General features: G+C 54.2%; 3 protein-coding genes across 13 annotated transcripts in view; 2 read left to right on the plus strand and 1 right to left on the minus strand.

Moving 5' to 3' along the window:
• The first annotated feature begins 82 nt into the window (after positions 1–82).
• Positions 83–4,975, plus strand: LOC135447197 (retinol dehydrogenase 13-like). Of its 2 annotated transcripts, XM_064712088.1 has the most exons (6): positions 83–642; positions 1,128–1,367; positions 2,932–3,021; positions 3,743–3,931; positions 4,454–4,560; positions 4,650–4,975. In XM_064712088.1, the coding sequence occupies exons 1-6, from the start codon at positions 486–488 to the stop codon at positions 4,836–4,838; spliced, it is 972 nt and encodes a 323-aa protein (XP_064568158.1). In that variant the 5' UTR covers positions 83–485; the 3' UTR covers positions 4,839–4,975. The 2 variants fall into 2 exon arrangements, with proteins under 2 accessions (XP_064568158.1, XP_064568157.1); XM_064712087.1 differs by having other exon boundaries at positions 4,454–4,945.
• LOC135447195 (uncharacterized) lies at positions 4,928–12,805 on the minus strand. The gene is made up of 4 exons (XM_064712084.1): positions 12,670–12,805; positions 7,779–7,931; positions 7,520–7,686; positions 4,928–6,272 (listed from the first exon to the last, which is right to left on the minus strand). The coding sequence occupies exons 2-4, from the start codon at positions 7,927–7,929 to the stop codon at positions 4,968–4,970; spliced, it is 1,623 nt and encodes a 540-aa protein (XP_064568154.1). The 5' UTR covers positions 7,930–7,931; positions 12,670–12,805; the 3' UTR covers positions 4,928–4,967.
• Positions 12,806–12,995: 190 nt separating this feature from the next.
• DCTN1 (dynactin subunit 1) overlaps positions 12,996–27,688 on the plus strand; it is a 77,905-nt gene continuing 63,212 nt past the window's right edge. For 9 of the 10 annotated variants that reach the window (XM_064712091.1, XM_064712090.1, XM_064712092.1 and 6 more), the window contains exon 1: positions 22,899–23,071. In XM_064712091.1, the coding sequence (XP_064568161.1) occupies positions 23,039–23,071 (33 nt within the window). In that variant the 5' untranslated portion in view covers positions 22,899–23,038. Of the gene's footprint in view, positions 13,134–22,898; positions 23,072–27,688 lie in introns of those variants that run through there. The other variant, XM_064712095.1, reaches the window with a different exon arrangement.

The following is a 27,688-nucleotide window of genomic DNA, read 5'->3' on the forward strand; positions in this document are numbered from 1 at the left end:
CTAATTAGCCCCAGAGGGCGTTCACCACTTAATTGAGCGCTCATCGAGCATTCACTCTGGCGGCCCTACCAAACAGGGAACCCCCAAATCACCCATCCTATTTGTGACCCCATTTTTGCGCTGGTACAATTCCTCCCGCGTTACTCAACACGACAGAGGAACATTCCTCGCGTGTTACTCAGCACCGTAGGAACGTGTCGGGTCCAGCCTGGCAGAAACTGTTGGTGGAGGAAAACACAGCCCAGGTGTTTTTACAGCACCACAGGTTGTTAAAAGGAATAAATGAGGTGTAATTTCCTGACAGGGTGGCCCTGGGGACAGTGGAGTGGCACACGTGCCTCACCTTCCTGCCTGCTCCAGCCACTCTGCTGTCCCCTCTCGGCTCCCTCCCGGAGCAGAGGGACCCGTGCCGTGCCGTGCCGTGCCACCGGCCGGGCAAAGGTCCCGCTGTGACCTCTGTCCCCAGCGCCACCCCGCTCCCGGCCATGGAGCTGCTGGGGGCTCTGAGCCCCCCGTGGTGGCTCCTGCCGCTCCTGCTGCTGGCCCTGCTGCTCCGGGCCACCCGCAGGAGCCCCTGGGACCCCCGCAAGTGTCCCGCCGACCTGACGGGCAAGACAGTGATTGTCACCGGAGCCAACAGCGGTGAGCAGGGAGGGGCGGCGGGGACACGCGTGTGGGAGGTGGCGTGATGGCTGAGGGGTGACCTGCAGGGGACATGGGTGGGTGTCCCTTGGCCAGCCCAGGACCCCAGTCCCTGCTTTGGCTGCAGAAGAAGGTGGTGGCCACCCCTGGGCACCCACAGTGCGCTCCTGGTGCCCCCTGCTCACCTTCCTTAACTCGGGACTGTTAATGACTGACGGACGAGGCCACCACGGCCACCATGTCACACACATGGGTCACTGCTCCCACCTCTGTTCCACTGCTGGAGATGCTGGGACCCCCAGGCTGGGGTTGGGATGTCCACACACATTTAGGGACAGAGTGACCCCACACGTGCTGGGCTCCATCCCCTCCCCAGCGCCCTCCATTCCCTGCTGGGCGGTTTTGGCTGTGCCAGGGGCTGCCCAAACCCCAAAGGACCAGCGGGACGTGGCTGGCATCCCCCACACCCCCTCCGTGTCCCGCAGGCATCGGCAAGTGCGTGGCCATGGAGCTGGCCCGCCGCAACGCCCGCACCATCCTGGCGTGCCGGAGCCCGGAGCGGGGCCAGGCGGCCGTGCGGGAGATCCGGGCGGCCACCGGGAACCCGGCGGTGCTGCTGAGGCTGCTGGACACCGGCTGCATGGCCTCGGTGCGAGCCTTCGCCGCCGCCGTGCTGCGGGAGGAGCCGCGCCTGGACGTGCTGGTCAACAACGCCGGAGTCACCGGTAGGTGCAAACCGGGCAAAACCCTCCGGGGCTCCAGAGCCCGCCCCGATGCCCACGGCGCTGCCCCGCTGTGGGGGCACCAGCTGTCGGTTTGTCTGTCTGCACTGAAGGCGTTTCAGACGGTAATTCTAAGCTGGGAGCTGGTGTTGATCTGTTGGAAGGAAGGAGGGCTCTGCAGAGACTCAGATGGGTTGGATGGATGGGCAGAGTGCAGCAGCATGGAGTTTAATCAGTCTGAGTGGGAGTTCTACATTTTGGGCACAAAAATCCCCTACAAGGTTACAAATTGGGGACGGTGCTCAGGCAGAAACCTGGGGGTGCTGCTCAACAGCTGTGACGTGAGCAATGTGCCGGGCAAAGGCCAAGGGCTCTGGCTGGCAGATGTGGCCAGCAGAGCAGGAGTCAGATGACGTGTGCCTTGGTGGCCAAGAAGGCCACCAAGGTCTCTGTCCCTGAAATATTGTGGGGCCAGCAGGAGCAGGGAGGTCATTCTGCCCCTCAAGAATGGTGTGCCCAGCAGGGAGGTCATTCTTGCCTTGAATAATTCTGTGCCCAGCAGAAACAGGGAGGTCATTGTGCCCCTGTACCTGGCACTGGTGAGGTCACACCTCGAGTGCTGCGTCCAGTTTTGTCCCCTCAGTCTGAGATGCTCAAACACAAGGCTGATGAGGGGATTGGAACACTAACCCTGTGAGGAGCGTTTGAAGGAGCTGGGGTTGCTCAGCCTGGAGAAAAGGAGGCTCAGAGGTGACCTTATTGCTCTCTACACCTTCCCAAAGGGAGGTTTGGGCACCTGGGATCAGTCTCTGACAGAACCAGAGGACACAGCCTCCAGCTACATCAGGGAAGGGATAGGTTGGATATTAGGAAGAAAATTTCACCAAAAGAATAATAAAGTACTGGAATGCTCTTCCCAGGGAGGTGGTGGAATCACCATCTCTGGATGTGTTTAAAAAAGCCTGGCCATGGCACTTGGTGCTGTAGTCTGGGTGAGGTGTGAGGGCATGGGTTGGACTGGATGATCTGAGAGGTCTCTTCCAACCTCATCATTCTGTGATTCCATGTTCGGACTCAGGTGTTTATTATTTCTTATCAGTAAAACAATCTCACTACTGTGAGTTGGGCAGCTTTTCATCAGAAGGCACAAAATGGCCAACAATCTCTTGTTATAAGGTCCTTTAAGACTGAACTATCCAATTAAAAACCGACACCTAGATTATTTTCCCTTTTAACCTAATAACTGATCCCAATGAGGACTTTTCTGCCCAATTACAAAATGCCACCCAAACCCATGAAGAAGAAACCCAGGATGACACTCTGTGCCCTCCATCTTGCTTCCATCCACAACACACTAAAAATCCCAAACCCTCAATTTCTCACTTACACTTACACTACTCTCTCTAATCTCTTTCACACTTTTGTGGATTCCAGTCTATCTTGAAGTCTGGGAAATTTTCTCCATGAATGAGAATCAAAGTCAGTGCTCCCCTGGGGTCAGGGCAGCCCAGAGCAGACAGAGAAATATTCCCATTTCCTGGGTTTCCTCACCCACCCTCTTTTCCAGGGCTGCCCTTCGCCATCACGTCGGAAGGATTGGAGCAAACCTTCGCCACCAACTACCTGGGCCACTTCCTGCTCACCAACCTGCTCCTGGGTGAGTGCAGGGCTTGGGGGAGTCAGGGGGGCTCTGGGGACTCCACATTGGTATAATTATCAATTAATAATTGGTAATTATTGGTATAATTAGCAATATAGCTGGAGGGATGTGCCTTGGATTGTCTGGCACGAACCAAATAGCGGCACTGTGGTGTTTCACCCCAGAGACACTTTTGGCCTGCTGGATTTGTGGTGTTTCACCCCAGAGACACTTTTGGCCGGCTGGATGTTGGAGCTGGGCACGTGGAGAGAAGTCCAGGCATGCAGGAGCTCTGGTGGTGGTGGGATGGAGCTTCCTCTCATAGAAAATCTGCTCCTAAGGTTTCTCTTTGGCAGAGAAGCTTTAAGGCAATGGTGAAGGAAAGGAGTTGGTTCTGATGCAGGCCCACAGGCCTCTGAATCCAGAACAGCTCCAACAGAACTCCCCAAAACACGTGGCTGCTCTTTCACCCAAGGGAGGGGAGGAGGGAAAGGGTAGGAGCCACCATCCAGGTACAGGAGAGGAGGTTTCAAGGGACAAAGGACACCTGGATGGCCCAATGTCCCCCAGTGGTGGAGGCATCTTTTGAATTCTGCCAATTCTCTTCTGGAATGCCAGGACTGACAGACAGTGCTGGGAGGGGTCAGGAGAGGAGACTGGCACACCTGGCAGGGGATTTTCAGGGGTATTGATGCAAACAACGACATGGCACCACAACACCAACCCCTGCTTGGCACAGAGCTGCTGAAGGCCTCGGCGCCCGCCCGGGTGGTGAACGTGTCATCGTTCCGGCACAGCGTGGGCACGGCCGACAGCGGGTACCTGACGGGGCAGCGGCGCCCGGGCGGGCACGACGCCGCCTACAACAGCACCAAGCTGATGAACGTGCTCTTCACCGCCGAGCTGGCACGGCGCCTGCAGGGCACAGGTGGGTGCTGGGCCGTGCCACCCTGTGCCAACTCCCTGTGCCAGATCTCAGGGGCTGCCGGCAGAGCTGGGGGGTCTGAGAGACTCACTGGGATCCCTCAAGGGTGGGAGTTCAGGCTTGGGCTGCTCCTGTTGGTTCCTGAGGGATTTGGGGTCTCTGGGGTGCCCACCCTGCTGATTGTGTGACCTGGCAGGGGTGACAGCCAATGCACTGAGCCCGGGTATGGTGGGTTTGGGGCACTGGGGTGCCCACCCTGCTGACTGTGGCCTGGCAGGGGTGACAGCCAACACACTGAGCCTGGGCATGGTGGGTTTGGGGTCCCTGAGGTGCCACCCTGCTGACAGTGTGACCTGGCAGGGGTGACAGCCAACACACTGAGCTCAGGTGTGGTGGGTTTGGGGCACTGGGGTGCCACCCTGCTGATGGTGTGACCTGGCAGGGGTGACAGCCAACACATTGAGCCTGGGCATGGTGGGTTTGGGGCACTGGGGTGCCCATCCTGCTGACGGTGTGACCTGGCAGGGGTGACGGCCAACGCGCTGAGCCCGGGCGTGGTGAGCACCAGCATCATGCGCCACTTCAGCCGGCCCGTGCGGGCGCTCTTCGCCCTCCTCCGACCCTTCATGAAGGTGAGCGGGGCCGGTCCTGCCCATCCCGGGGGCAGCAGGGTGGGAGGGTGGGTGATGCCAGCCCCCTCCTCACCCCCATTTCCCCTCAGTCACCCGAGCAGGGCGCTGCCAGCACCATTTTCTGCGCCATCTCGGAGGAAGCCGAGGGCATCAGCGGGAAATATTTCGACAGCAGCTGCCGGCTGGCGCTGCCCTCGGAGCTGGCCCGCGATGCTGCGCTGGCTCGGAAGCTCTGGGAGGCATCGGAGCGGCTCACGGGGCTCTCGGAGCGGGGCTGAGCCACCGCGATGTCACCCCTCAATGGCAGCACAGGGACACTGCTGCTCTGCTCCCCCTGTGCTGCCCAGGGGACAACGCGGCGCTGGCCAGCTGTGACTGTGACACTTTTATTATTAAAAACCCCGTCGCTACTCCCAGGTGATGTCCAGCTCCAGGCGCTGCTTCCTCACCTCGTGCAGGAAGCTGTCGTAGTCGCGCCGGTGGATGTCGGGGCAGCGCGACAGCTCCAGGCGCCGCAGGGGCCCCTCGGTGCCCAGCAGGTGCCACACGGTGCCCGGGCACACGCGGCTCCCGGCCAGCGACAGCTCCCGCAGCTCCCGCAGCCCCGGCAGCGCCGGCTCCAGCACCGAGTCCAGCGGGAAGGGCAGCGCCAGCAGGCGCAGGGTTTGCAGCCGGGGGGCCCCGCAGAGCAGCGAGGCCAGCGTGGAGCTCAGCACGGGCCCGTGCGAGGCTGGAACGGGCCCGGCCAGGCTCAGCGTGAAGCTCTGCAGCCGGGGCAGCCCCCGGGGCAGCAGGTCGGTGGCCCAGCGTGGTGGTGGGGCAGAGGGTTCCTCCTCCTCCTCCTCGGGGGGCTCCTGGTGGGTGTGGGGGTCTGGTGGTGCCTCCAGCTCGGCGGTGAAGCTCTGCAGGCCGGGGCAGCTGGCGAGGAGGGCGGGCAGCGACAGAGGGTCCCAGCAGGTGAAGCCGTGCAGGGTCAGGGCACGCAGGCGGGTGCCCAGGCTCTGTGCCAGGGGCAGCAGCGCTGCCAGCGCCCGGCCGTGCCGCCCGGAGCAGCCCAGAGTCACTCGGGACAGGCAATGCCAGCCCTGCAGCTCCCGGAGCCCTGAGGAGCCGGGATTGTCCCCAAGCCACACGCTGAGCTCCTCAGCCTGGGGACACACGGCGTGCACGGTGCTCAGGGCGTCCTCCTGCACCTCCTCCAGCTGCCGCAGGGGCAGCGTGAGCGGGACTCCCTCCCCTGCAGCCCCCCGGCTCCGTGCCAGCTCCCGCAGCGAGGGGAACCCCTCGGAGTCCTCGGTGCCACCCAGCTGCCCCGAGTGCAGCAGGCACAGGGCATCCTGCAGGGCACCGTGTGCCAGCACCTCCAGGCACGGCAGCGCCAGCAGCAGGAAGGCCACGGCGGCCACCGCGTCGCCGTCCCCGGCGTGCTCCAGGTCGCGGGCCAGCAGCACACGGAGCGCGGGACAGCCCGGGCTCCGCTCGGCGGGGTCGTAGCCCAGGTGGCGCAGGGCTCGCGGTGTCACCTTCCTGCAGCCGGTGACATCGAGCTCCCGCAGGTGGCGGCAGCAGGAGCCCACGGCCGACAGCACCTGGAGGTTGGCCTGGGTGTGGGCCAGCCCCAGGCGGCGCAGGCGGGGCAGCCCCTCGGCCACGTCCACCAGCACGGCCGGGGACAGGCGCCCGCAGCCGCCCACATCCAGCACCCTCAGACCCTGCGGGCACACGGGGACAGCCTCAGGGGTGGGCAGGGGGCACGGGTGCCACCCTCACCCCCCGCGAGACTCAGAGAGGGTGGGCAGGCCCTGTGTGCTCCCCCTGTCCCAGCCCCTTGGCACATGGATGATGGCACCCCCAGCTCCATTGATGGTGGGCACCCCAAGATCTATCTCCCTTACCCCATGGAAGGTGGGCACCCCCAGCCCTAAAGGATGGGCACGTTTGTCCCACTCTCCCATCCTCTTAGACTCTGGTCACACACAATTTAATTCCCCCTGCTTCACACACCATGGCACTCCCAGAGTGTTGTCACCCCGTTACCCCATGGACGATGGGCACCCACCCCAAGCTCCATCCCCCCTGCCCTATGGAAAATGGGCACCCCCAGCCCTACAAAGAATGGGCACCCCTGTGCCACCTTCCCATCCCCTTAGAATGTGGTCACACCCAGCCTCACTCCCTGCCCCACACACCTTGGCACTCCCAGAGTGTTGTCACCCCCTTACCCCATGGATGGTGGGCACCCACCCCAAGCTCTATCCCCCTTAACCCATGGAAAATGGGCACCCCCAGCCCTACAGAGGATGGGCACCCCTGTGCCACCTTCCCATCCCCTTAGAGGGGGTCACACCCAGCCTCACTCCCTGCCCCACACACCATGGCACTCCCAGAGTGTTGTCACCCCCAGCCCCATGGATGGTGGGCACCCCAAGCTCTATCCCCCTTACCCCATGGAAGGTGGGCACCCCCAGCCCTACAGAGGATGGGCACCCCTGTGCCACTCTCCCATTGCTTTAGAGGGCGGTCAAACCCAGCCCCACACACCACGGCACTCCCAGAGTGTTGTCACTCCCTACCCCATGGACGGTGGGCACCCACCCCAAGCTCCATCCCCCCTGCCCTATAGAAAATGGGCACCCCTGTGCCACTCTCCCATTGCTTTAGAGGGTGGTCAAACCCAGCCCCACACACCTTGGCACTCCCAGAGTGTTGTCACCCCCTGCCCCATGGACGGTGGGCACCCACCCCAAGCTCTATCCCCCTTACCCCATGGAAAATGGGCACCCCCAGCCCTACAGAGGATGGGCACCCCTGTGCCACCTTCCCATCCCCTTAGAGGGGATCACGCCCAGCCTCACTCCCCCTGCCCCACACACTCCCAGAGTGTTGTCACCCCGTTACCCCACGGACGATGGGCACCCCCATCCCCCTGCCCCCTCTCCCAGCCCTGCCCCGTGCCCACCTGGCAGCGCAGCACGATCAGGTGCCCCAGGGCGTTGTTGGCCAGGCCAGGGCAGGCTGTGAGGCTGAGCTGGCGCAGGTGTGGCAGCAGCAGCAGGTGCAGCGCCGCCCTCGACAGCCGCCGGCTCGTGCCCAGCAGCCGCAGCAGCTCCTGCACCAGCCCGCAGGCTGGGGGGCACAGCGGGGTCAGCCGGGCCTGGGGACACCCCGTGCCACCCACGGGGGTGCCAGGGGTCCGGGGCACCCCCCCCAGAGCTCACCCAGGTCGTTGAAGGGCCCCACGAGGAAGCGGAACTGGTACTCGTCCAGGTAATTGTCACTGTAGTCCTTGGCCCAGAGGCTCTGCATGTGCTGGGCCAGGCTCTGCAGGCACAGCGAGGTCAGCGTGGGCACTGCCCGCCGCTGGGGCATCCCTGTGTGGGCACAGGGACAGGGACAGTCACCATGGGCACAGGGACAGTCACCATGGGCACTGCCCGCCGCTGGGGCATCCCTGTGTGGGCACAAGGACAGGGACAGGCACCATGGGCACTGCCCGCCGCTGGGGCATCCCTGTGTGGGCACAGGGACAGGGACAGTCAGGGACAGCCACTGTGCCACCAGGACATCAATGGGACATGGAGAGTCACCATGGGCACTGCCCGCTGCTGGGGCATCCCTGCAGGGCACAGGGACAGGGACAGTCACCATGGGCACAGGGACAGGGACAGTCACCATGGGCACTGCCCGCTGCTGGGGCATCCCTGCAGGGCACAGGGACAGGGACAGTCAGGGACAGCCGCTGTGCCACCAGGACATCAATGGGACAGCGAGGTCAGCATGGGCACTGCCCGCCGCTGGGGCATCCCTGCAGGGCACAGGGACAGGGACAGTCACCATGGGCACTGCCCGCCGCTGGGGCATCCCTGCAGGGCACAGGGACAGGGACAGTCAGGGACAGTCACCATGGGCACAGGGACAGGGACAGTCACCATGGGCACTGCCCGCTGCCAGGGCATCCCTGTGTGGGCACAGGGACAGGGACAGTCACCATGGGCACAGGGACAGTCACCATGGGCACTGCCCGCTGCTGGGGCATCGCTGTGTGGGCACAGGGACAGGGACAGGCACCATGGGCACTGCCCGCCGCTGGGGCATCCCTGCAGGGCACAGGGACAGGCACAGTCAGGGACAGCCACTGTGCCACCAGGACATCAATGGGACATGGAGAGTCACCATGGGCACTGCCCGCCGCTGGGGCATCCCTGCAGGGCACAGGGACAGGCACAGTCACCATGGGCACTGCCCGCTGCTGGGGCATCCCTGTGTGGGCACAGGGACAGGCACAGTCACCATGGGCACTGCCCGCTGCTGGGGCATCCCTGCAGGGACAGGGACAGTCAGGGACAGCCACTGTGCCACCAGGACATCAATGGGACATGGAGAGTCACCATGGGCACTGCCCAGCATTGGGGCATCCCTGCAGGGCACAGGGACAGGCACAGTCACCATGGGCACAGGGACAGGGACAGTCACCATGGGCACTGCCCGCTGCTGGGGCATCCCTGTGTGGGCACAGGGACAGGGACAGTCACCATGGGCACTGCCAGCCACCAGGGCACAGGGGGACAGCAGGGACACCGCCACCCCTCACAGCCCGACCCCAAACTGGCTCAGAAAGCGCCTGGTGCCGGTTCCGGTTTCACTCCATTCCCGGTGGGAATAAACCCGGGAGTTAACCGGCACCGGGAACCGCAGCTCAGCCCCGGAAATTGCCCCGGGTCAGCCCAAAGCCCACCCGCAGCTCCCGGTGGGCACCGGGACCGGATCCCGCGGCTCCGGGAGTTATCCCGGGCTTAACCGGGACCGGATCCCGCGGCTCCGAGAGTTATCCCGGGCTTAACCGGGACCCGGGACCGGATCCCGCGGCTCCGGTGTCCCTGGAACTGAGGAAAGAACGAATCCAGACGGGATCGTTCAAGCCCCAGCCCGGCAGCAAATCCCGGTTTTGGATCCCTCGGGAACGATCCCGGTGCGAGCAGGGGGTGGAGAAGGGGAACGGGAGCACCGGGAGAGGGGAAAAAACTCCGGGATGGGGAAAAAAAATGTTTCAGGATCAGGAAAAGGTCATTGGAGATGGGAAAAGAGATGCAGGGATCAGGGGAAAAATACTGTAAAAAGGAGGAGAGCCACGGGAAATGAGTCCTGGGGAATGGGGAAAATGGGAAATGGGGAAAAAAAACCCCTGGGGAATGAACATGGAAAATGGGAAAACACACTGGGAAATCGGGAAAGAAATCAAGGAAATGGGGAAAGAGCCCCAGGAAATGGGAAAAGAGCACTGGGAAGTGAGAAAAGAGGTTTTTTTCCCTGGGAAATGGGAAAAAACCCCTTAGAAATGGGGAAAGAACACAGGAAATGAGAAAAGAACCACAGGAAATGGGAGAAAAAAAACCGTAGGAAATGGGGAAAGAACATGGAAAATGGGAAAACACACTGGGAAATCGGGAAAGAAATCAAGGAAATGGGGAAAGAGCCCCAGGAAATGGGAAAAGAGCACTGGGAAGTGAGAAAAGAGATGGGAATTTGGGAAAAATCCCTGGGAAATGGGAAAAAAACCCTTAGAAATGGGGAAAGAACACAGGAAATGAGAAAAGAACCACAGGAAATGGGAGAAAAAAACCCGTAGGAAATGGGGAAAACTCCCAGGAAATAGAGAAAGAGCCCTGGGAAATGGGAAAAAGAACCCTGGGAAATGGGGGAAAAAATGGGAAAAAGGGAAAAAAAATTGGAAATGGGGAAAAACCTGGGAAATGGGGAAAAAAAATTGGAAATAGGGAAAAACCTGGGAAATGGGGAAAAAACTTCAGGAGGAGACCCCCGGGAATCGGGAAACAGAGGAACAGAGAGAGCTCTGGGACACGGTGAGTAATCAGGGCAGGGCTGTGTCACTGTCACTGCCACTGTCACCAGGGCAGGGCTGTGTCACTGCCACTGTCGCTGTCACCAGGGCAAAGTCCAATGGGAACTGCCATGGACACCAGGAGGGGACATTGGGTGGGACACGGAGATAGGGCACTGGGAAATGGGACATTGGGATGGGAGAGCAGGGATGGGACATTGGGAAGGGACACTGGGAATGGGACACTGAGAGGGGACATTGGGAAGGGACACAGGGATGGGACACCGGGAATGGGACACAGCGGATGGGACATTGGGGATGGGACACCAGGAGGGGACATTGGGAAGGGACACAGGAGATGGGGACACTGGGATGGGACATTGGGAATGGGACATTAGAATGGGACACCAGGGATGGGATATTGGGGTTGGGACACTAGGATGGGACATTGGGATGGGACACAGGGGATGAGACACTGAGAGGGGACATTAGAATGGGACACCAGGGATGGGACACAGGGGATGGGACATTGGGAATGGGACATTAGAATGGGACACCAGGAGGGGACATTGGGATGGGACACGGGGATAGGGCAGTGGGACTGGGACACTGGGGATGGGACATTGGGATGGGACACTGGGAGGGGACATTGGGATGGGACACAGGAGATGGGGACACTGGGATGGGACATTGGGATGGGACACTGGGGATGGGACACCAGGAGGGGACATTAGAATGGGACACCAGGGCTGGGATATTGGGGTTGGGACAGTGGGGATGGGACACCGGGAATGGGACATTAGAATGGGACACCAGGAGGGGACATTGGGATGGGACACTGGGACTGGGACACCAGGGATGGGACACAGGAGATGGGACATTGGGAATGGGACATTGGGAATGGGACACCAGGAGGGGACACTGGGGATGGGACACTGGGGATGGGACACTGGGAGGGGACATTAGAATGGGACACCAGGGATGGGACATTGGGGATGGGACACTGGGATGGGACACTGAGAGGGGACATTAGAATGGGACACCAGGGATGGGACACAGGGGATGGGACATTGGGAATGGGACATTGGGATGGGACACTGGGATGGGACATTGGGATGGGACATTGGGAATGGGACACAGGAGATGGGGACATTGGGATGGGACACCAGGAGGGGACATTGGGATGGGACACCAGGAGGGGACATTGGGATGGGACAGTGGGGATGGGACAGTGGGGATGGGACAGTGGGGATGGGACACAGGGAGGGGACATTGGGAAAGGGACACCAGGAGGGGACATTGGGATGGGACACAGGGGATGGGACACCAGGAGGGGACACTGGGATGGGACACAGGGGATGGGACATTAGAATGGGACACCAGGGATGGGACACTGAGAGGGGACATTAGAATGGGACACCAGGGATGGGACATTGGCTTTGGGACACTGGGGATGGGACACCGGGAATGGGACATTAGAATGGGACACCAGGAGGGGACATTGGGATGGGACACTGGGACTGGGACACCAGGAGGGGACATTGGGGATGGGACACAGGGGATGGGACACTGGGAATGGGACATTGGGAGGGGACATTAGAATGGGACACCAGGGATGGGACACCAGGGATGGGACTTTGGAATGGGACATTGGGATGGGACAGTGGGATGAGACACTGGGGATGGGACATCGAGAATGAGATACCGGGATAGGACAGCAGGGAAGGGACATTGGGTAAGGGACACCAGGAATGGGACACGGGATGGGACACGGGATGGGACACAGGGGATGGGACATTGGGATGGGACATTGGGATGGGACATTGGGATGGGACACTGGGAAGGGACACGGGGATGGGACACGGGGATGGGACACGGGATGGGACACGGGATGGGACATTGGGATGGGACACGGGGATGGGACACGGGATGGGACACGGGATGGGATATTGGGATGGGACACGGGAAGGGACACGGGATGGGAGCGATCACCGGGACGGGCCCAAACCCTTCCCGGAGGTTCCGGATCGGGTCCATCAGGGAAATCCCACGGGAGGCAATTCCCCCCTTCCATTGGGGACCCTCGCTGACCTTGAGCCCCCCCCCCGCACTTTGGGGTCCCCTCTGCGCGGTCCCCTCCCCAAACCCCAAAATCCCACCCAGAGCCCAACCCCAACCAAACCCCAAGAACACCCACGCCGTTCCCATGGCAACACCTCCCGGCACCCCCCCTTGCTGCGGGCGAGCCGCGCCAGCCCGGCAGCACTCACCGAGAGCCGCTCGATCCCGTCCCGCCGCGTTGCTTCTTCCTCCTCCTCCTCCTCCTCCTTCTCCTTTTCCTCCTCATCCTCCTCCCCGAGCCTGGCCCCGCCATCACTTTCGCTGCCTTCACTTTGCTCACTGCGCATGCGCAATGAATAAAGACCCTTCCTCCCTTACTTCTCCTGCGGGCTGCCCTATGCTATGCCTGACTATGCTATGCCTGACTCCCAGCGCGGCTATACAGGCAGCGCGGAGGTGCCTGATGAGTCAGGCACAGCGCGGGCAGCCCGCATGGGCTTTGCTACCTTCCGCCCTTACTGCCCTCACGGGCTGTCCAATGCTGTGCCTGACTCCCAGCGCTGCCATACAGGCAGGGCGTGGGGGCCTGATGAGTCAGGCATAGCGCCAGACAGCCCGCGGGGGGCTTTGTCACCGGGCGGGGTCGACGGTACCGGGAGCGGCCGGGCCGGAGGTACCGGGGGGAGGCCTGAGGGGGGTCGGGGGCTCCCGGAAATGGCGAGGATGCGGATTTTGGGGCGGGAGAGACGCTGGGAGGAGCGGCGGTGGCGGTGCGAGGCCGAGGGCCCTTCGTTGTGAGGGCTCTGAGGGGGTGCGTGAGGGGATTGGGGGCTCTGAGGGGGTTTAAAGGGTCTGGCTGTGGGTAAAGGGGATTTTAGGCGATTTTAGGCGATTTTAGGGCAATTTTGAAGGGATTTAGGGTTTTTAGGGCCATTTTGGGGTTTTGGAGGGGTCTGCAGGGGTATTTGAGGATGTTTTGAGGGGATTTACAGGTATTTTGGGGATTTTAGGGCTCTTTTGGGGTTTTTTAGGGCATTTAGGGCTGTTTGGGGTCTGTGTGAGGGGTCAGGGATGCGATTTGGGATTGGCATGGGGAAGGTGGCAATGACCCAGCCTGGAGCTAATTAACACCCGGGCTAATTAGGGGGAGCTCATTTAGGGTGCCAACGTGGGAAATTCCCACTGGGAATTTTGGGATTTTGTGTGACCCGCCCTCATTAACCCCATACAAACAATGAATTCCCATTAATGAATTCCCATTAATGAATTCCCAATAATGAATTTCCAATAATGAAATCCCAAATCCCACTGAGAAATCCCAAATCCCATTGAGAAATCCCAAATCCCACTGAAAAATCCAAAATTCCCACAGAGAAATCCCAAATCCCACTGAAAAATCCCAAATCCCACTGAGAAATCCCAAATTCCCATTGAGAAATCCCAAATCCCACTGAAAAATCCCAAATCCCACTGAGAAGTCCCAAATCCCACTGAGAAATCCCAAATTCCCATTGAGAAATCCCAAATCCCATTGAGAAATCCCAAATTCCCATTGAGAAATCCCAAATCCCACTGAGAAATCCCAAATTCCCATTGAGAAATCCCAAATCCCACTGAAAAATCCCAAATCCCACTGAGAAATCCCAAATCCCCATTGAGAAATCCCAAATTCCCACTGGGAAATCCCAAATCCCACTGAAAAAATCCCAAATCCCACTGAGAAATCCCAAATTCCCATTGAGAAATCCCAAATCCCACTGAGAAATCCCAAATCCCACTGAAAAAATCCCAAATCCCACTGAGAAATCCCAAATTCCCATTGAGAAATCCCAAATCCCATTGAGAAATCCCAAATCCCATCAGGAAATCCCAAATCCCACAGAGAAATCCCAAATCCCACAGAGAAATCCCAAATTCCCATTGAGAAATCCCAAATCCCACAGAGAAATTCCAAATCCCACTGAAAAATCCCAAATCCCACTGAGAAATCCCAAATCCCACAGAGAAATCCCAAATTCCCATTGAGAAATCCCAAATCCCATTGAGAAATCCCAAATCCCATTAAAAAATCCCAAATTCCCACCCCAATTTCCAGCAGATTTTTGGGATTTTCTTGTAGGATTTTTAAAATCCTAAATCTGAATCAGGAATTCCTGCAATTTTTGGGATTTTTTTTGGGGCTTTTTTTTTGGATTTTTCTCCCTCCATTCCCAAACTTGGAGCTTTTGGGATTTAAGCACAAAAATTAATGATTTTAGGGGATTTTATGGGATTTATGGGATTTATAGGATTTCAGGGAGGTTCTGTAGGGTCTGGGGATTGCAGAGCTCTGCCCTGTTTTTTTGGGATTTGAGGTTTTTGCAGGGAATTGGGGTTTTTTTGAGGGATTGGGGTTTTGATGGATTTGGGGTTTTTTGAGGAAATGGGGTTTTGATGGATTTGGGATTTTTTTTTTTTGCAGGGATTGGGGTTTTGATAGTTTGGGGTTTTTAGGAGGAATTGGGATTTTTTATTGAGAGAATGGGGTTTTGAGGAAATAGGATTTTGGGGGAATTGGGGTTTTTTTGAAAATCAGGGAATAAACTTCAAATCCGAGGCTTTGAGATGCTGCAAACCCCGACATTTCCGCTGCCACCACCCCAAAAAAAATCCCAATAATCCCCGAGAATTCCTAAATCCGTTCAAATCCGTTCATCCCAATGAGAGATTGCCACTGACCTGGAGGAGGAGGAGGAGGAGGAAGAGGAGGAAAAAAAATCGGGAAAAAATCAGGGGAAAAAAAAAATCAGGAAAATACCAGTGGGAAAAGTCGGGGGAAATCGGAAAAAATCGGAAAAAATCGGGAAAAAACCGGGGAAATATCAGGGAAAAAAAAAATCAGAGAAAAAATCGGGGAAAAAATCGGGGAAGAAAATCAGTGAAAGAAAATCGGGAAGAAAATCAGGAAAAAAAGGTGAAAAAATCGGGGAAATATCAGGGAAAAAAATCAGGAAAAGATCAGGGAAAAAAAATCAGGAAAATACCAGGGGAAAAAGTCGGGGAAAATCGGAAAAAATCGGAAAAAAATCGGGGGAAAAATGGTGAAAAAATCAGGGAAAAAATCGGGAAAAAATCGGGGAAATATCAGGGAAAAAAAATCAGGAAAAAACAGGGGAAAAAGTCGGGGAAAAAATCAGGGAAAGAAAATCGGGAAAAAATCGAGGAAAAAAATGGGGGGAAGATTGGGGAAAGAAAATTGGGGAAAAAACGGGGGAAGAAAATTGGAAAAAAAATCGGGGGAAGAAAAATCGGGCAAAGAAAATTGGGGAAGAAAATCGGGAAAAAATCGTGAAAAAATCGGGGAAATATCAGGGAAAAAAAATCAGGAAAATATCAGGGGAAAAAATTGTGAAAAAATCGGGGAAAAAATCAGGTATAATCCGGGAAAAAATGGTGAAAAAGCGGGGAAAAAATTGTGAAAAAATCGGGGAAAAAAATCGAGGAAAATCGGGAAAAAAGTGGTGAAAAAAAATCGGGCAAAGAAAAATTGGGAAAGAAAACTGGGGAAAAAATCAGGGAAGAAAATCGGGGAAAAATCGGGAAAAGATCAGGGAAAAAAAATCAGGAAAATACCAGGGGAAAAGGTCCGGGAAAATCAGGGAAGAAAATCGGGAAAAAATCGGGTATAATCCAGGAAAAAATGGTGGAAAAATCGAGGAAAATCGGGGGAAGATTGGGGAAAGAAAATCGGAGAAAAAATCGTGAAAAAATCGGGGAAATATCAGGGAAAAAAATCGGGGAAAGAAAATCGGGAATTTAAACACCAATTTCTTATCAATGAATTTTAATGAATTTCAGTGTATTTTAATGAATGTAATGAATGTAATGAATTTAATGGAAATCTCTGGGAGTGGTACTGGGAATCCCTGAGACTGGAGTGGGTGGCACTGGGAATGCCTGAGAGTGGCATGGGTGGCACTGGGAGTGGCATGGGTGGCACTGGGAATCCCTGAGAGTGGCATTGGGAATCTCTTAGAGTGGCATGGGTGGCACTGGGAGTGGCTAAGAGTGGCACTGGGAATCCCTGGGATTGGCATGGGTGGCATTGGGAGTGGCAGGAGTGGCACTGGGAATCCCTGAGAGTGGCAGGAATGGTGCTGGATGTGGCATGGGTGGCACTGGGAGTCCCTGGCAGTGGCATGGGTGGCACTGGGAGTGGTATGGGTGGCACTGGGAGTTCCTGAGGGTGGCACTGGGAATCCTTGGGAGTGGCATGGGTGACACTGGGAGTCCCTGGGTGTGCCAGGAGTGGCGCTGGGAAGGCTGGGAGTGGCACTGGGAATCCCTGAGAGTGGCATGGGTGGCACTGGGACTCCCTGGGAGTGGCAGGAATGGCACTGAGAATGGCATGGTGGCACTGGGAGGGGCATGAGTGGCACACGGAATCCCTGGGCATGGCATGGGTGGCACTGGGAGTCCCTGAGAGTGGCACTGGGAATCCATGATTTTATTCTGGAATTCCATTATTTTATTCTAAAATTCCATGATTTTATTCTAAAATTCCATGATTTTATTCTGGAATTCCATGATTTTATTCTAAAATTCCACGATTTTATTCTGGAATTCCATGATTTTATTCTAGAATTCCATGATTTTATTTTGGAATTCCATTATTTTATTCTGGAATTCCACGATTTTATTCTGTAATCCCACGATTTTATTTTGGAATCCCATGATTTTATTCTGGAATTCCATGATTTTATTCTGGAATTCCACGATTTTATTCTGGAATTCCACGATTTTATTCTGGAATTCCATTATTTTATTCTGGAATTCCGTGATTTTGTTCTGGAATTCAATGATTCTATTCTGGAATTCCATTATTCTGGAATTCCACGATTTTATTCTGGAATTCCGTGATTTTATTCTGGAATTCAATGATTTTATTCTGGAATTCCATTATTTTATTCTAGAATTCCACTATTTTATTCTGTAATCCCATGATTTTATTCTAAAATTCCGTGATTTTATTCTAAAATTCCGTGATTTTATTTTGGAATTCCATGATTTTATTCAAATCCAAGCATGAGTTCGGGAGCGGTGCTGGGACTTTGCTGTGTTGAAAACGGGATTCATGGGATTTCTGGGAATTTTGAGTTTTCTCTTCAAGCTTTTGAAATTTGAGTTTCCTCTTCAAGTTTTCTGGAATTTAAATTCCCTCTTTAAGATTTCTGTAATTTAAATTCCCTCTTCAAACTCTCTGGAATTTGAGTTCCTCTTCAGCTTCTGGAATTTGAATTCCTTCTTCTAAACTTTCTGGGATTTGAGGTTTCTCTTCAAGTTTTGTGGAATTTAAATTCCCTCTTCAAGCTTTTGAAATTTGAGTTTCCTCTTCAAGTTTTCTGAGTTTTCTCTTCAATTTGAGTTTCCTCTTCAAGTTTTCTGGTTTTTTTTTCTCTTCAATCTTTCTGGAATTTAAATTCCCTCTTCAAGCTTTCAGAATCTGAGTTTTCTCTTCAAATTTTTTTGGAATTTAAATTCCCTTTTCAAACTTTGTGGAATTTAAATTCCCTTTTCAATCTTTCGGAATTTGAGTTTTCACTTCAAGTTTTCTGTTTTTTTTTTCTCTTCAATCTTTCTGGAATTTAAATTCCCTCTTTAAGATTTCTGGAATTTAAATTCCCTCTTCAGACATTCTGGAATTTGAGTTCCCTCTTCAAGATTTTTGGAATTTAAATTCCCTCTTCAAACTCTCTGGAATTTGAGTTTTCTCTTCAAGCTTTCTGGAATTTGAATTCCCTCTAAACTTTCTGGAATTTGAGTTTTCAAGCTTTGTGGAATTTAAATTCCCTTTTCAATCTTTCTGAATTTGAGTTTTCTCTTCAAGCTTTTGAAATTTGAGTTTCCTCTTCAAGTTTTCTATAATTTTTTTCTCTTCAATCTTTCTGGAATTTAAATTCCCTCTTCAAGCTTTCAGAATCCGAGTTTTCTCTTCAAATTATTGGAATTTGAGTTTCCTGTTTAAACTTTTTGGAATTTAAATTCCCTCTTCAAACTTTCTAGGATTTGAGTTTTCAATCTTTCTGGAATTTGAGTTTCTTCTTCAAGCTTTCTGAATTTCGGTTTTCTCTTCAGGCTTTCTGAGTTTTCTCTTCAATGTTTTTGGAATTTGAATTCCCTTTTCAAGCTTTTGAAATTTGAGTTTCCTCTTCAAGTTTTCTGGTTTTTTTTTTCTCTTCAATCTTTCTGGAATTTAAATTCTCTTTTCAAGCTTTCAGAATCTGAGTTTTCTCTTCAAATTTTTTGGAATTTGAGTTTTCTCTTCAAACTTTCTGGAATTTAAATTCCTTTTTCAGGCTTTCAGAATCCGAGTTTTCTCTTCAAGATTTTGAAATTTGAGTTTCCTCTTCAAGTTTTCTGGGTTTTTTTTCTCTTCAATCTTTCTAGAATTTAAATTCCCTCTTCAAGCTTTTGGAATCTGAGTTTTCTCTTCAAATTTTTTGGAATTTAAATTCCCTTTTCAAACTTTGTGGAATTTAAATTCCCTTTTCAATCTTTCTGAATTTGAGTTTTCACTTCAAGCTTTTGAAATTTGAGTTTCCTCTTCAAGTTTTCTGTATTTTTTTTCTCTTCAATCTTTCTGGAATTTTAAATTCCCTCTTCAAACTCTCTGGAATTTGAGTTTCCTCTTCAGCTTTCTGTAATTTGAATTCCCTCTAAACTTTCTGGGATTTGAGTTTTCTCTTCAAGCTTTGTGGAATTTAAATTCCTCTAAACTTTCTGGAGTTTGAGTTTCCTCTTCAGCTTTCTGTAATTTGAATTCCCTCTAAACTTTCTGGGATTTGAGTTTTCTCTTCAAGCTTTGTGGAATTTAAATTTCCTTTTCAGGCTTTTGAAATTTGAGTTTTCTCTTCAAGTTTTCTGGAATTTTTTTCTCTTCAATCTTTCTGGAATTTGAGTTTCCTCTCCAGGCTTTCTGTAATTTAAATTCCCTCTTCAAGATTTTTGGAATTTAAATTCCCTCTTTGAACTTTCTGGAATTTGAGTTTTCTCTTCAGCTTTCTGAATTTGAGTTTTCTCTTCAAGCTTTTGAAATTTGAGTTTCCTCTTCAAACTTGCTGAATTTCAGTTTTCTCTTCAAGCTTTCAGAATCCGAGTTTTCTCTTCAAATTTTTTGGAATTTGAGTTCCCTCTTCAAACTCTCTGGAATTTGAGTTTTCAAGTTTTCTGGAATTTGAGTTTTCTCTTCAAGCTTTTGAAATTTGAGTTTTCTCTTCAAGTTTTCTGGAATTTTTTTTTCTCTTCAATCTTTCTGGAATTTTAAATTCCCTCTTCAAGATTTCTGAATTTGAGTTTTCTCTTCAAACTTTCTGGAATTTAAATTCCTTTTTCAAACTTTGTGGAATTTAAATTCCCTTTTCAATCTTTCTGAATTTGAGTTTCCTCTTCAAGTTTTCTGGATTTTTTTTCTCTTCAATATTTCTGGAATTTTAAATTCCCTCTTCAAGATTTCTGAATTTGAGTTTTCTCTTCAAATTATTGGAATTTGAGTTTCCTGTTTTAACTTTTTGGAATTTGAATTCCCTCTTCAAACTCTCTGGAATTTGAGTTTTCTCTTCAATCTTTCTGGAATTTTAAATCCCCTCTTTAAGATTTCAGAATCTGAGTTTTCTCTTCAAATTTTTTGGAATTTAAATTCACTTTTCAAACTTTGTGGAATTTAAATTCCCTTTTCAAGTTTTCTGGGATTTGAGTTTCTCTCTTCAAGCTTTGTGGAATTTGAATTCCCTCTTCAAGCTTTCTGAATTTGAGTTTCCTCTTCAAGTTTTCTGGATTTTTCCCCTGGCTCTGTGAATAGGTGACACAGGTGACATTTGCTCGCAGGTTCTGCCAGGGAAGCAAGGCGGTGATTTCTCCTTTTATGCATGAAATAATTCAGATTTTCGAAATATTTTAAACTGGTTTAGAACCTGAGGCTGAGGAGCTCATTGTCTGTGGAGCTTTTTGGAGAATTTGGGGTGGATTTTGTGCATTTAAACCAGGAGGAGAGGGGAGGCAGTGACCTGAGGTGACTCTGCTGGAGTTCCTGCGGCTGCTGCGGAGAAATTCCCAATTTCCAGCTGCCTTTGGTGTGGGTTATCCCAGTTGTTTATCCTGGTGGCTCCTAAATCCCCTGGGCAGTGCCCATTCCTGGTGGCTCCCAAATCCTCTTGGCAGTGTCCCAGGGGATGGAATTTTGGCTCCCAAATCCCCTCAGCAGTGCCCATTCCTGTTGGCTCCCAAATCCCCTTGGTAGTGCCCAGTGCTTGTGGCTCCCAAATCCCTTCTGCAGTGCCCATTCCTGCTGGCTCCCAAATCCCCTTTGCAGCAGCCAGTCCTGATGGTTCCTAAATCCCCTTGTTATTGGCCAGCCCTGTTGGCTCCCACATCCTCTCAGCAGCAGCCAGTCCTGGTGGCTCCTAAATCCCCTCGTTAGTTCCCATTCCTGGTGGCTCCCAAATCCCCTGGGCAGTGTCCCAGGGGATGGAATTTTGGCTCCCAAATCCCCTCAGCAGTGGCCATTCCTGCTGGCTCCTAAATCCCTTTTGCAGCAGCCAGTCCTGATGGTTCCTAAATCCCCTTGTTAGTGGCCATTCCTGGTGGCTCCCAAATCCTCTTGGCAGTGTCCCAGGGGATGGAATTTTGGCTCCCAAATCCCCTTGTTAGTTCCCATTCCTGGTGGCTCCCAAATCCCCTCTGCAGTGGCCACTCCTGCTGGCTCCTAAATCCCCTCGTTAGTTCCCATTCCTGGTGGCTTCTAAATCCCCTTGGCAGTGCCCAGCTCTGGTGGCTCCTAAATCCCTTTGTTAGTGGCCTGTGCTGGTGGCTCCCAAATCCCCTTGGCAGTGCCCAGTCCTGGTGGCTCCTAAATCCCCTTGGCAGTGCCCAGTCCTGGTGGCTCCCAAATCCCCTCGGCAGTGCCCAGTCCTGGTGGCTCCCAAATCCCCTGGTCAGTGTCCCAGGGGATGGAATTTTGGCTCCCAAATCCCTTCATTAGTGGCCATTCCTGGTGGCTCCCAAATCCCCTGATCAGTGTCCCAGGTGATGGAATTTTGGCTCCCAAATCCCCTGGGCAGTGCCCATTCCTGGTGGCTCCCAAATCTCTTTTGCAGTGGCCATTCCTGGTGGCTCCCAAATCCCCTCGTTAGTTCCCATTCCTGGCGGCTTCTAAATCCCTTGCATGCCCAGCTTGGGCCAATTCCTTTGTATGCCATCGGTGGCTCCTAAATCCCTTGTAGCAGCCAGTCCTGGTGGCTCCCAAATCCCCTGGGCAGTGTCCCCGGGGATGGAATTTTGGCTCCCAAATCCCCTTGGCAGTGCCCATTCCTGCTGGCTCCCAAATCCCCTTTGCAATGGCCACTCCTGGTGGCTCCTAAATCCCTTTGGCAGCAGCCAGTCCTGGTGGCTCCTAAATCCCCTGGGCAGTGTTCCAGGATGGAATTGGCTCCCAAATCCCTGGCAGTGCCCTTTCCTGGCAGCTCCAAATCCTTTTGCAGTGGCCACTCTTGCTGGCTCCTAAATCCCCTTGTTAGTGCCCATTCCTGCTGGCTCCTAAATCCCCTTGTTAGTGGCCAGCCCTGTTGGTTTCCAAATCCTCTTGGCAGCAGCCAGTCCTGGTGGCTCCTAAATCCGCTCCTTAGTTCCCATTCCTGGTGGCTCCCAAATCCCCTGGCAGTGCCCTTCCTGCTGGCTCCTGAAATCCTTTGGCAGCACCAAATCCTCTGCTCTAAGTCCCCTCGTTAGTCCCATTCCTGGTGGCTCCCAGATTCCCTGGCAATGTCCCCGGATGGAATTTTGGCTCCCACATCCTCTCAGCAGCAGCCAGTCCTGGTGGCTCCCAAATCCCCTGGGCAGTGTCCCAGGGCATGGAATTTTGGCTCCCAAATCCCCTGGGCAGCGCCTATTCCCGGTGGCTCCCAAATCCCCTGGGCAGCCCCATTCGCCCCGGGAGCATTGCCCAGAGGAGGCCGAGGCGCTCAATTTGGGCTGTGTCGCTGAGCCCGAACAATGGGACACACGCTCTGTCACCTGTCACCGCCCGGAGCGGGACAATCCGCGACAATTCCCACCCGCCGTTAACCCTTTGCGCTCCATCCCCCCCTGCGGGGGATTCGGGACAAACCCCGCTCTCCTCCCGGCCGTTGTTTTTACTTAAAATCCTTCATGAATGGAAAAACAAACGGGACAAACCTTAGCGGGGGTGACAGCGGGAGGTGTCCCCGCCCGGTGCCACCGGAGGCGAGGCCTGGAGAGCGGCCCCGGTTGCGGCGGGGCGCGTTAGGACCCAGCGAGGCGGCGGCGCCGTGACAAGTCTGGAGCGGCACTGGCGCAGAGTGGCTCCATCGGCAGCGCTGGAATTCTCTGTATCCTCCTCCCTCCCGGAGCATCCATCCTCGGCCTGGAAAGGGATTTTCCCTGCTTTCCCTCCCTCCCGGAGCCCCGCGGGAGGTGCGGGGGGATGCTCGGGTCGCTCGGGACACCGGGAAAAGGCAGCGCTGGATGCTGCTGGATGCGGCCGTGAGCGGCGGCAGCTGATCGGGGATCTCCGGAGCGCTCAGCATGGCCCAGGGCAGGCGGCACGCGTCCGGCCGGGTAAGGGGGAGGGCTGGCTCCTGTCGCGACAGATCGCAGCCAAAACAGCCGCGTTTGTAAGGGATTCTCCATTGTGGATCCCTGCAATGGGGCACAATAACGCCGGCAAGGGAGGGGGATGCTCCGGCGTGCGCCAGGGCCGGAGTTCTCTGCTCGTGTGGGTGATTACCCCAATTCATGACAGCCATTAATTAATTAATTAATTAATTAATCCCCCTTCTCTCCGGCTCAGCACAAAGATCCCGGCGTGTTTTGCTGCCCTCCCTCCCTCCGGGCCATGCCGTGCTTCCTCCCGCGGGCCTGGCAAGCAAGCGCTTCCAGCTTTTTCCGTATTGCAGCTCCCCCTGGGCTGTGCTGTGCCAGCGGCCCCCCCCCGGGCCCGGCCAGGCCTTTCCCGGGAGCTCCTGTCCCTGTCGCTGTGTCCCTGCGTGGCCACCGCGGTGACATTGTGTCCCAGAGCCCCGGCGGAGCGTTGGGGCCTGGCTGTGCCAACTTGGCAAGGATGGAGCTGGGCAGGGCAGACCCTCCGTGGGCAGCGGGTCCTGCCTGCTCTGGGATCCGGTGGGGTTTGGGCTGTGGCCGAAGGGATTGGGCTGTGCAGGGAAAACTTCCCAGCCTGGAGCCTTTTTTGCCCACCCCAGCAGGATCTGGGGTTTGTTCCTATGGGATTTTGGGGGCTGGGTTTGTTCCTATGGGATTGGCTGGTTTGTTCTATGGCTTGGCTGGTTGTCTTGATTGGGTGGTTGTTCCTAGGATTGGGGCTGGGTTTGTTCTATGGACTTGGGCTGGGTTTGTTTATGATTTTGGCGGTTGTTCTATGGGATTTTGGGGGCAGGAGCCCCTCACAGCTCCCTGTTTTCCATAGGGGAGCAGGAGGAGGGGTGAAATTCCAGCCTGGGTCCTGTGACAGCTCTGTCACAACAGCCTGGGCTGATGGAGGGAGATGTGGCAGGACTGGGGGTCCCAGGGCAGCACTGTGAGTGGATTATCCCTGGATAATCTATGGATTTTGGAATGGGCACTGCAGAGACCACAGCTCTGCTGGCCCTTCCTGGGGCTGGAGCCACCCTGGCTGTGTCCCTGCTGGGTTTTGGGGACACTGCTCCTGGTGTCCTGAGACACCCACACCTCCCAGTTTGGCAGCCTGGAACCCAGGGCCACCGCGGCTTCGTCCCAGTGCCACATCCTGGTGTCACCCAGGGCAGCAGCTCCAGGATTAAACCAGGAATTCTTCCCAAGTCTTTCCCTCTTCCAGCTTTGTGGGCAGCACCTGGAAATCAGATCTCCAGGATTAAACCAGGAATTCTTCCCAAGTCTTTCCCTCTTCCAGCTTTGTGGGCAGCACCTGGAATTTGAATCTTCAGGATTAAACCCAAAATTCTTCCCAAGTCTTTCCCTCTTCCAGCTTTGTGGGCAGCACCTGGAAATCAGATCTCCAGGATTAAACCAGGAATTCTTCCCAAGTCTTTCCCTCTTCCAGCTTTGTGGGCAGCACCTGGAATTTGGATCTTCAGGATTAAACCCAAAATTCTTCCCAAGTCTTTCCCTCTTCCAGCTTTGTGGGCAGCACCTGGAAATCAGATCTCCAGGATTAAACCAGGAATTCTTCCCAAGTCTTTCCCTCTTCCAGCTTTGTGGGCAGCACCTGGAAATCAGATCTCCAGGATTAAACCAGGAATTCTTCCCAAGTCTTTCCCTCTTCCAGCACCTGGAATTTGGGTCTTGGCAGAGTTGGCTGCTGGGGTTTCTCCTGAAACTTTTGATCTGAGCTTTGAGTGGCAGTTTGAGGCTCCAGCAGTGGGGGAGGAGCTCCTGGAGGAACGCTGAGTATTCCTGGCATGGAGCAGAACCCTGGAGCCCTCAGGTTTGGGTGGAGCTCCGAAATTCCCAAACCACTGGGAATTCATCCCATTTTCAGTGCCTTGGCACCAGGACCTTCACATAGCAGAGCAGACAGTCTGTGGGTGTCTGTCATGCCTAAAAAAGGGGGGAAAATGGGGAAATGCTGGATTTGGGAGTGGTTCCAGGTGGGAAGTTGTGGGGAGCAGCCTCTGGTGGTGGTGGCAGCACAGCCACGTGCTTGTTCCTCACCTGGTGTCCCTGGGCTGCTCCAGAGCTTCAGCATTCCTGGTTGTCCCATTCCCACCACCTGCATCTCCTCAGCTGGCCTTCACTGGGAATCCCTGGATTTCTCATTTCCTGGGATTTAGGAGCTTTTTCCCCTTCCACACTGAGGGTGACAGGGCTGTCACTGTCAGCGGCCTCAGCCCTTGTGGTTCCCACAGTTCTGCTCCTCCACCCTCCTCCTTTGGTGTCCCAGGACTGGGGTATCCCAAGGGAGTTCCTAATGTTGGTGTGGCTCAGGGGATCCATGGGGAGCTGCCCTGGGAATTCTGGGCCGTGCCATGGTGTCCCCAACAATCACTGTCCCCATGTGTGTCCCTCAGGGATTGTCACCACAGCCACCGGTGTGTCCCTCATCCCACCTGCTCCCAGCTGGGAGAGTTCATCCTCTTGTAAATCCTGGATTAATCTTGGTTTGAATCTTCATGGGAATTCCAGGCAGGATTTTATCCATCCAGGTGTCTCAGTGACGAATTCCTGATGAATTGGGAACAGAAGAGACTCAGGGGCTGATCCTGAGGGGTGGGACAGATTCATTCTGGGCTCTCCTTCTTTTCCCAAGTGTGAAAGACTCGGGAAAAGTTTTTGTGAAATTGGTGCTGGTTGGCAAATGTCTGTCAGGGACAGCCTGGGAGAGCTGGGAATGCCCAGCCTGGACAAGAGGAGGCTCCAGGGAGAACTTCCAGGGCCTGGAGGGGCTCCAGGAGAGCTGGAGAGGGACTGGGGACAAGGCCTGCAGGGACAGGAGCCAGGGAATGGCTCCCACTGGGAAAGGGGAGATTGGGCTGGGATCTTGGCAAGGAATTGCTGGCTGGGCTGGAATTCCCAGATTTGCTGTGGCTGCCCCTGGATCCCTGGCAGTGCCCAAGGCCAGGTTGGACATTGGGGCTTGGAGCATCCTGGGATAGTGGAATCTGTCCCTGCACATGGCAGGGGGTGGAATATTGGGATTTAAGGTTCCTTCCCACCCAAACCATTCCAGAATTCCGTGATTCATCTGCTTTGCTCAGGCTGATTGCAGAGCAGGAGATGTTGGGGGTGGATCCCAACAAATTTCCCTGGGATTTCAATAATCCTGAGGGTCTCCAGTAGCCATGGAGTTCCTCACATCCATCACCTCACTGCTGCTCCAAGAGCATTGATCACCTGGATAACCCCACCTGAACCCTGGAGCACCCCGGGATGTCCCACTTGGAGTGTCCTGGTGCCTGCTGAAATATAAATATGGATGGAATGTTGATGGAATCATGGAATTGCTGAGGTTTTCAATCCCTCCAGGGGTGGGGATTCCACCAAGGGTTCTTAGATGTTATAAAAGGGATTAAATCAGGTTTGTGAGCCATTGCTGGTGGCTGGGCCATGGATTGTGGCTCCTGTTGGGGAGCAGAAGGAATCACCCAAAATAAAAAGGGCTGGAGGAGGTCCCAGTAGTGTGAAGGGATGGGACAGTGACCTCTGTGTGCCCCTGGGATGGGACAGTGACCTTTGTCTGCTCCTGGGCACAGAAAAAATGGGAAAAGATGGACCATGAACTGGTTAGGGCTGACTGTGGTGCTCTTGTGGGTTTTTTCCCCCTCAAAGCTGATAAAATGGGCTAAATCAGGTTTGTGAGCCACTGCCATGGTTTGTGGCTGGTGTTGAGGAGCAGAAGGAATCGCCCAAAACAAAAAGGGCTGGAGGGAGATGAACCATCCCAATATGGACCCAGGGGAGCCACCAGGTCCCAACAGTGTGAAGGGATGGGACAGTGACCTCTGTGTGCTCCTGGGATGGGACAGGGACCTCTGTGTGCTCCTGGGCACAGAATTCCCAGCCTGGAAACCCAAGGGAATGCTGATAAAATGGGAGAAGATGGACCATGAGCTGGTTAAGGTTGACTGACTGATTGCTGCTCTTGTGGGTTTTTTCCTCTCAAGGCTCATAAAAATGTTATAAAGTGATAGATCAGGTTTGTGAGCCATTGCTGGTGGCTGTGCCATGGATTGTGTGCCTGTTGGGGAGCAGAAGGAATCACCCAAAACAAAAAGGGCTGGAGGGACATGAACCCAATATGGACCCAGGGGAGCCACCAGGGCCCAACAGTGTGAAGGGATGGGACAGTGACCCCTGTGTGCCCCTGGGATGGGACAGTGACCTCTGTGTGCTCCTGGGATGGGACAGTGACATCTGACTGCTCCTGGGATGGGACAGGGACCTCTGTGTGCCCCTGGGATGGGACAGTGACCTCTGTGTGCTCCTGGGATGGGACAGTGACCTCTGTGTGCTCCTGGGATGGGACAGTGACCTCTGTGTGCTCCTGGGATGGGACAGTGACCTCTGTGTGCTCCTGGGATGGGACAGTGACATCTGACTGCTCCTGGGATGGGACAGTGACCTCTGTGTGCTCCTGGGCACAGAATTCCCAGGCTGGAAACCCAAGGGAATGCTGATAAAATGGGAGAAGATGGACCATGAGCTGGTTAATGCATGGTTAAGAGAGCAGAAGGAATCACC

The sequence above is a fragment of the Zonotrichia leucophrys genome, chromosome 4, assembly GCF_028769735.1.
Source record: "Zonotrichia leucophrys gambelii isolate GWCS_2022_RI chromosome 4, RI_Zleu_2.0, whole genome shotgun sequence".
Classification (NCBI taxonomy): Eukaryota; Metazoa; Chordata; class Aves; order Passeriformes; family Passerellidae; genus Zonotrichia; species Zonotrichia leucophrys.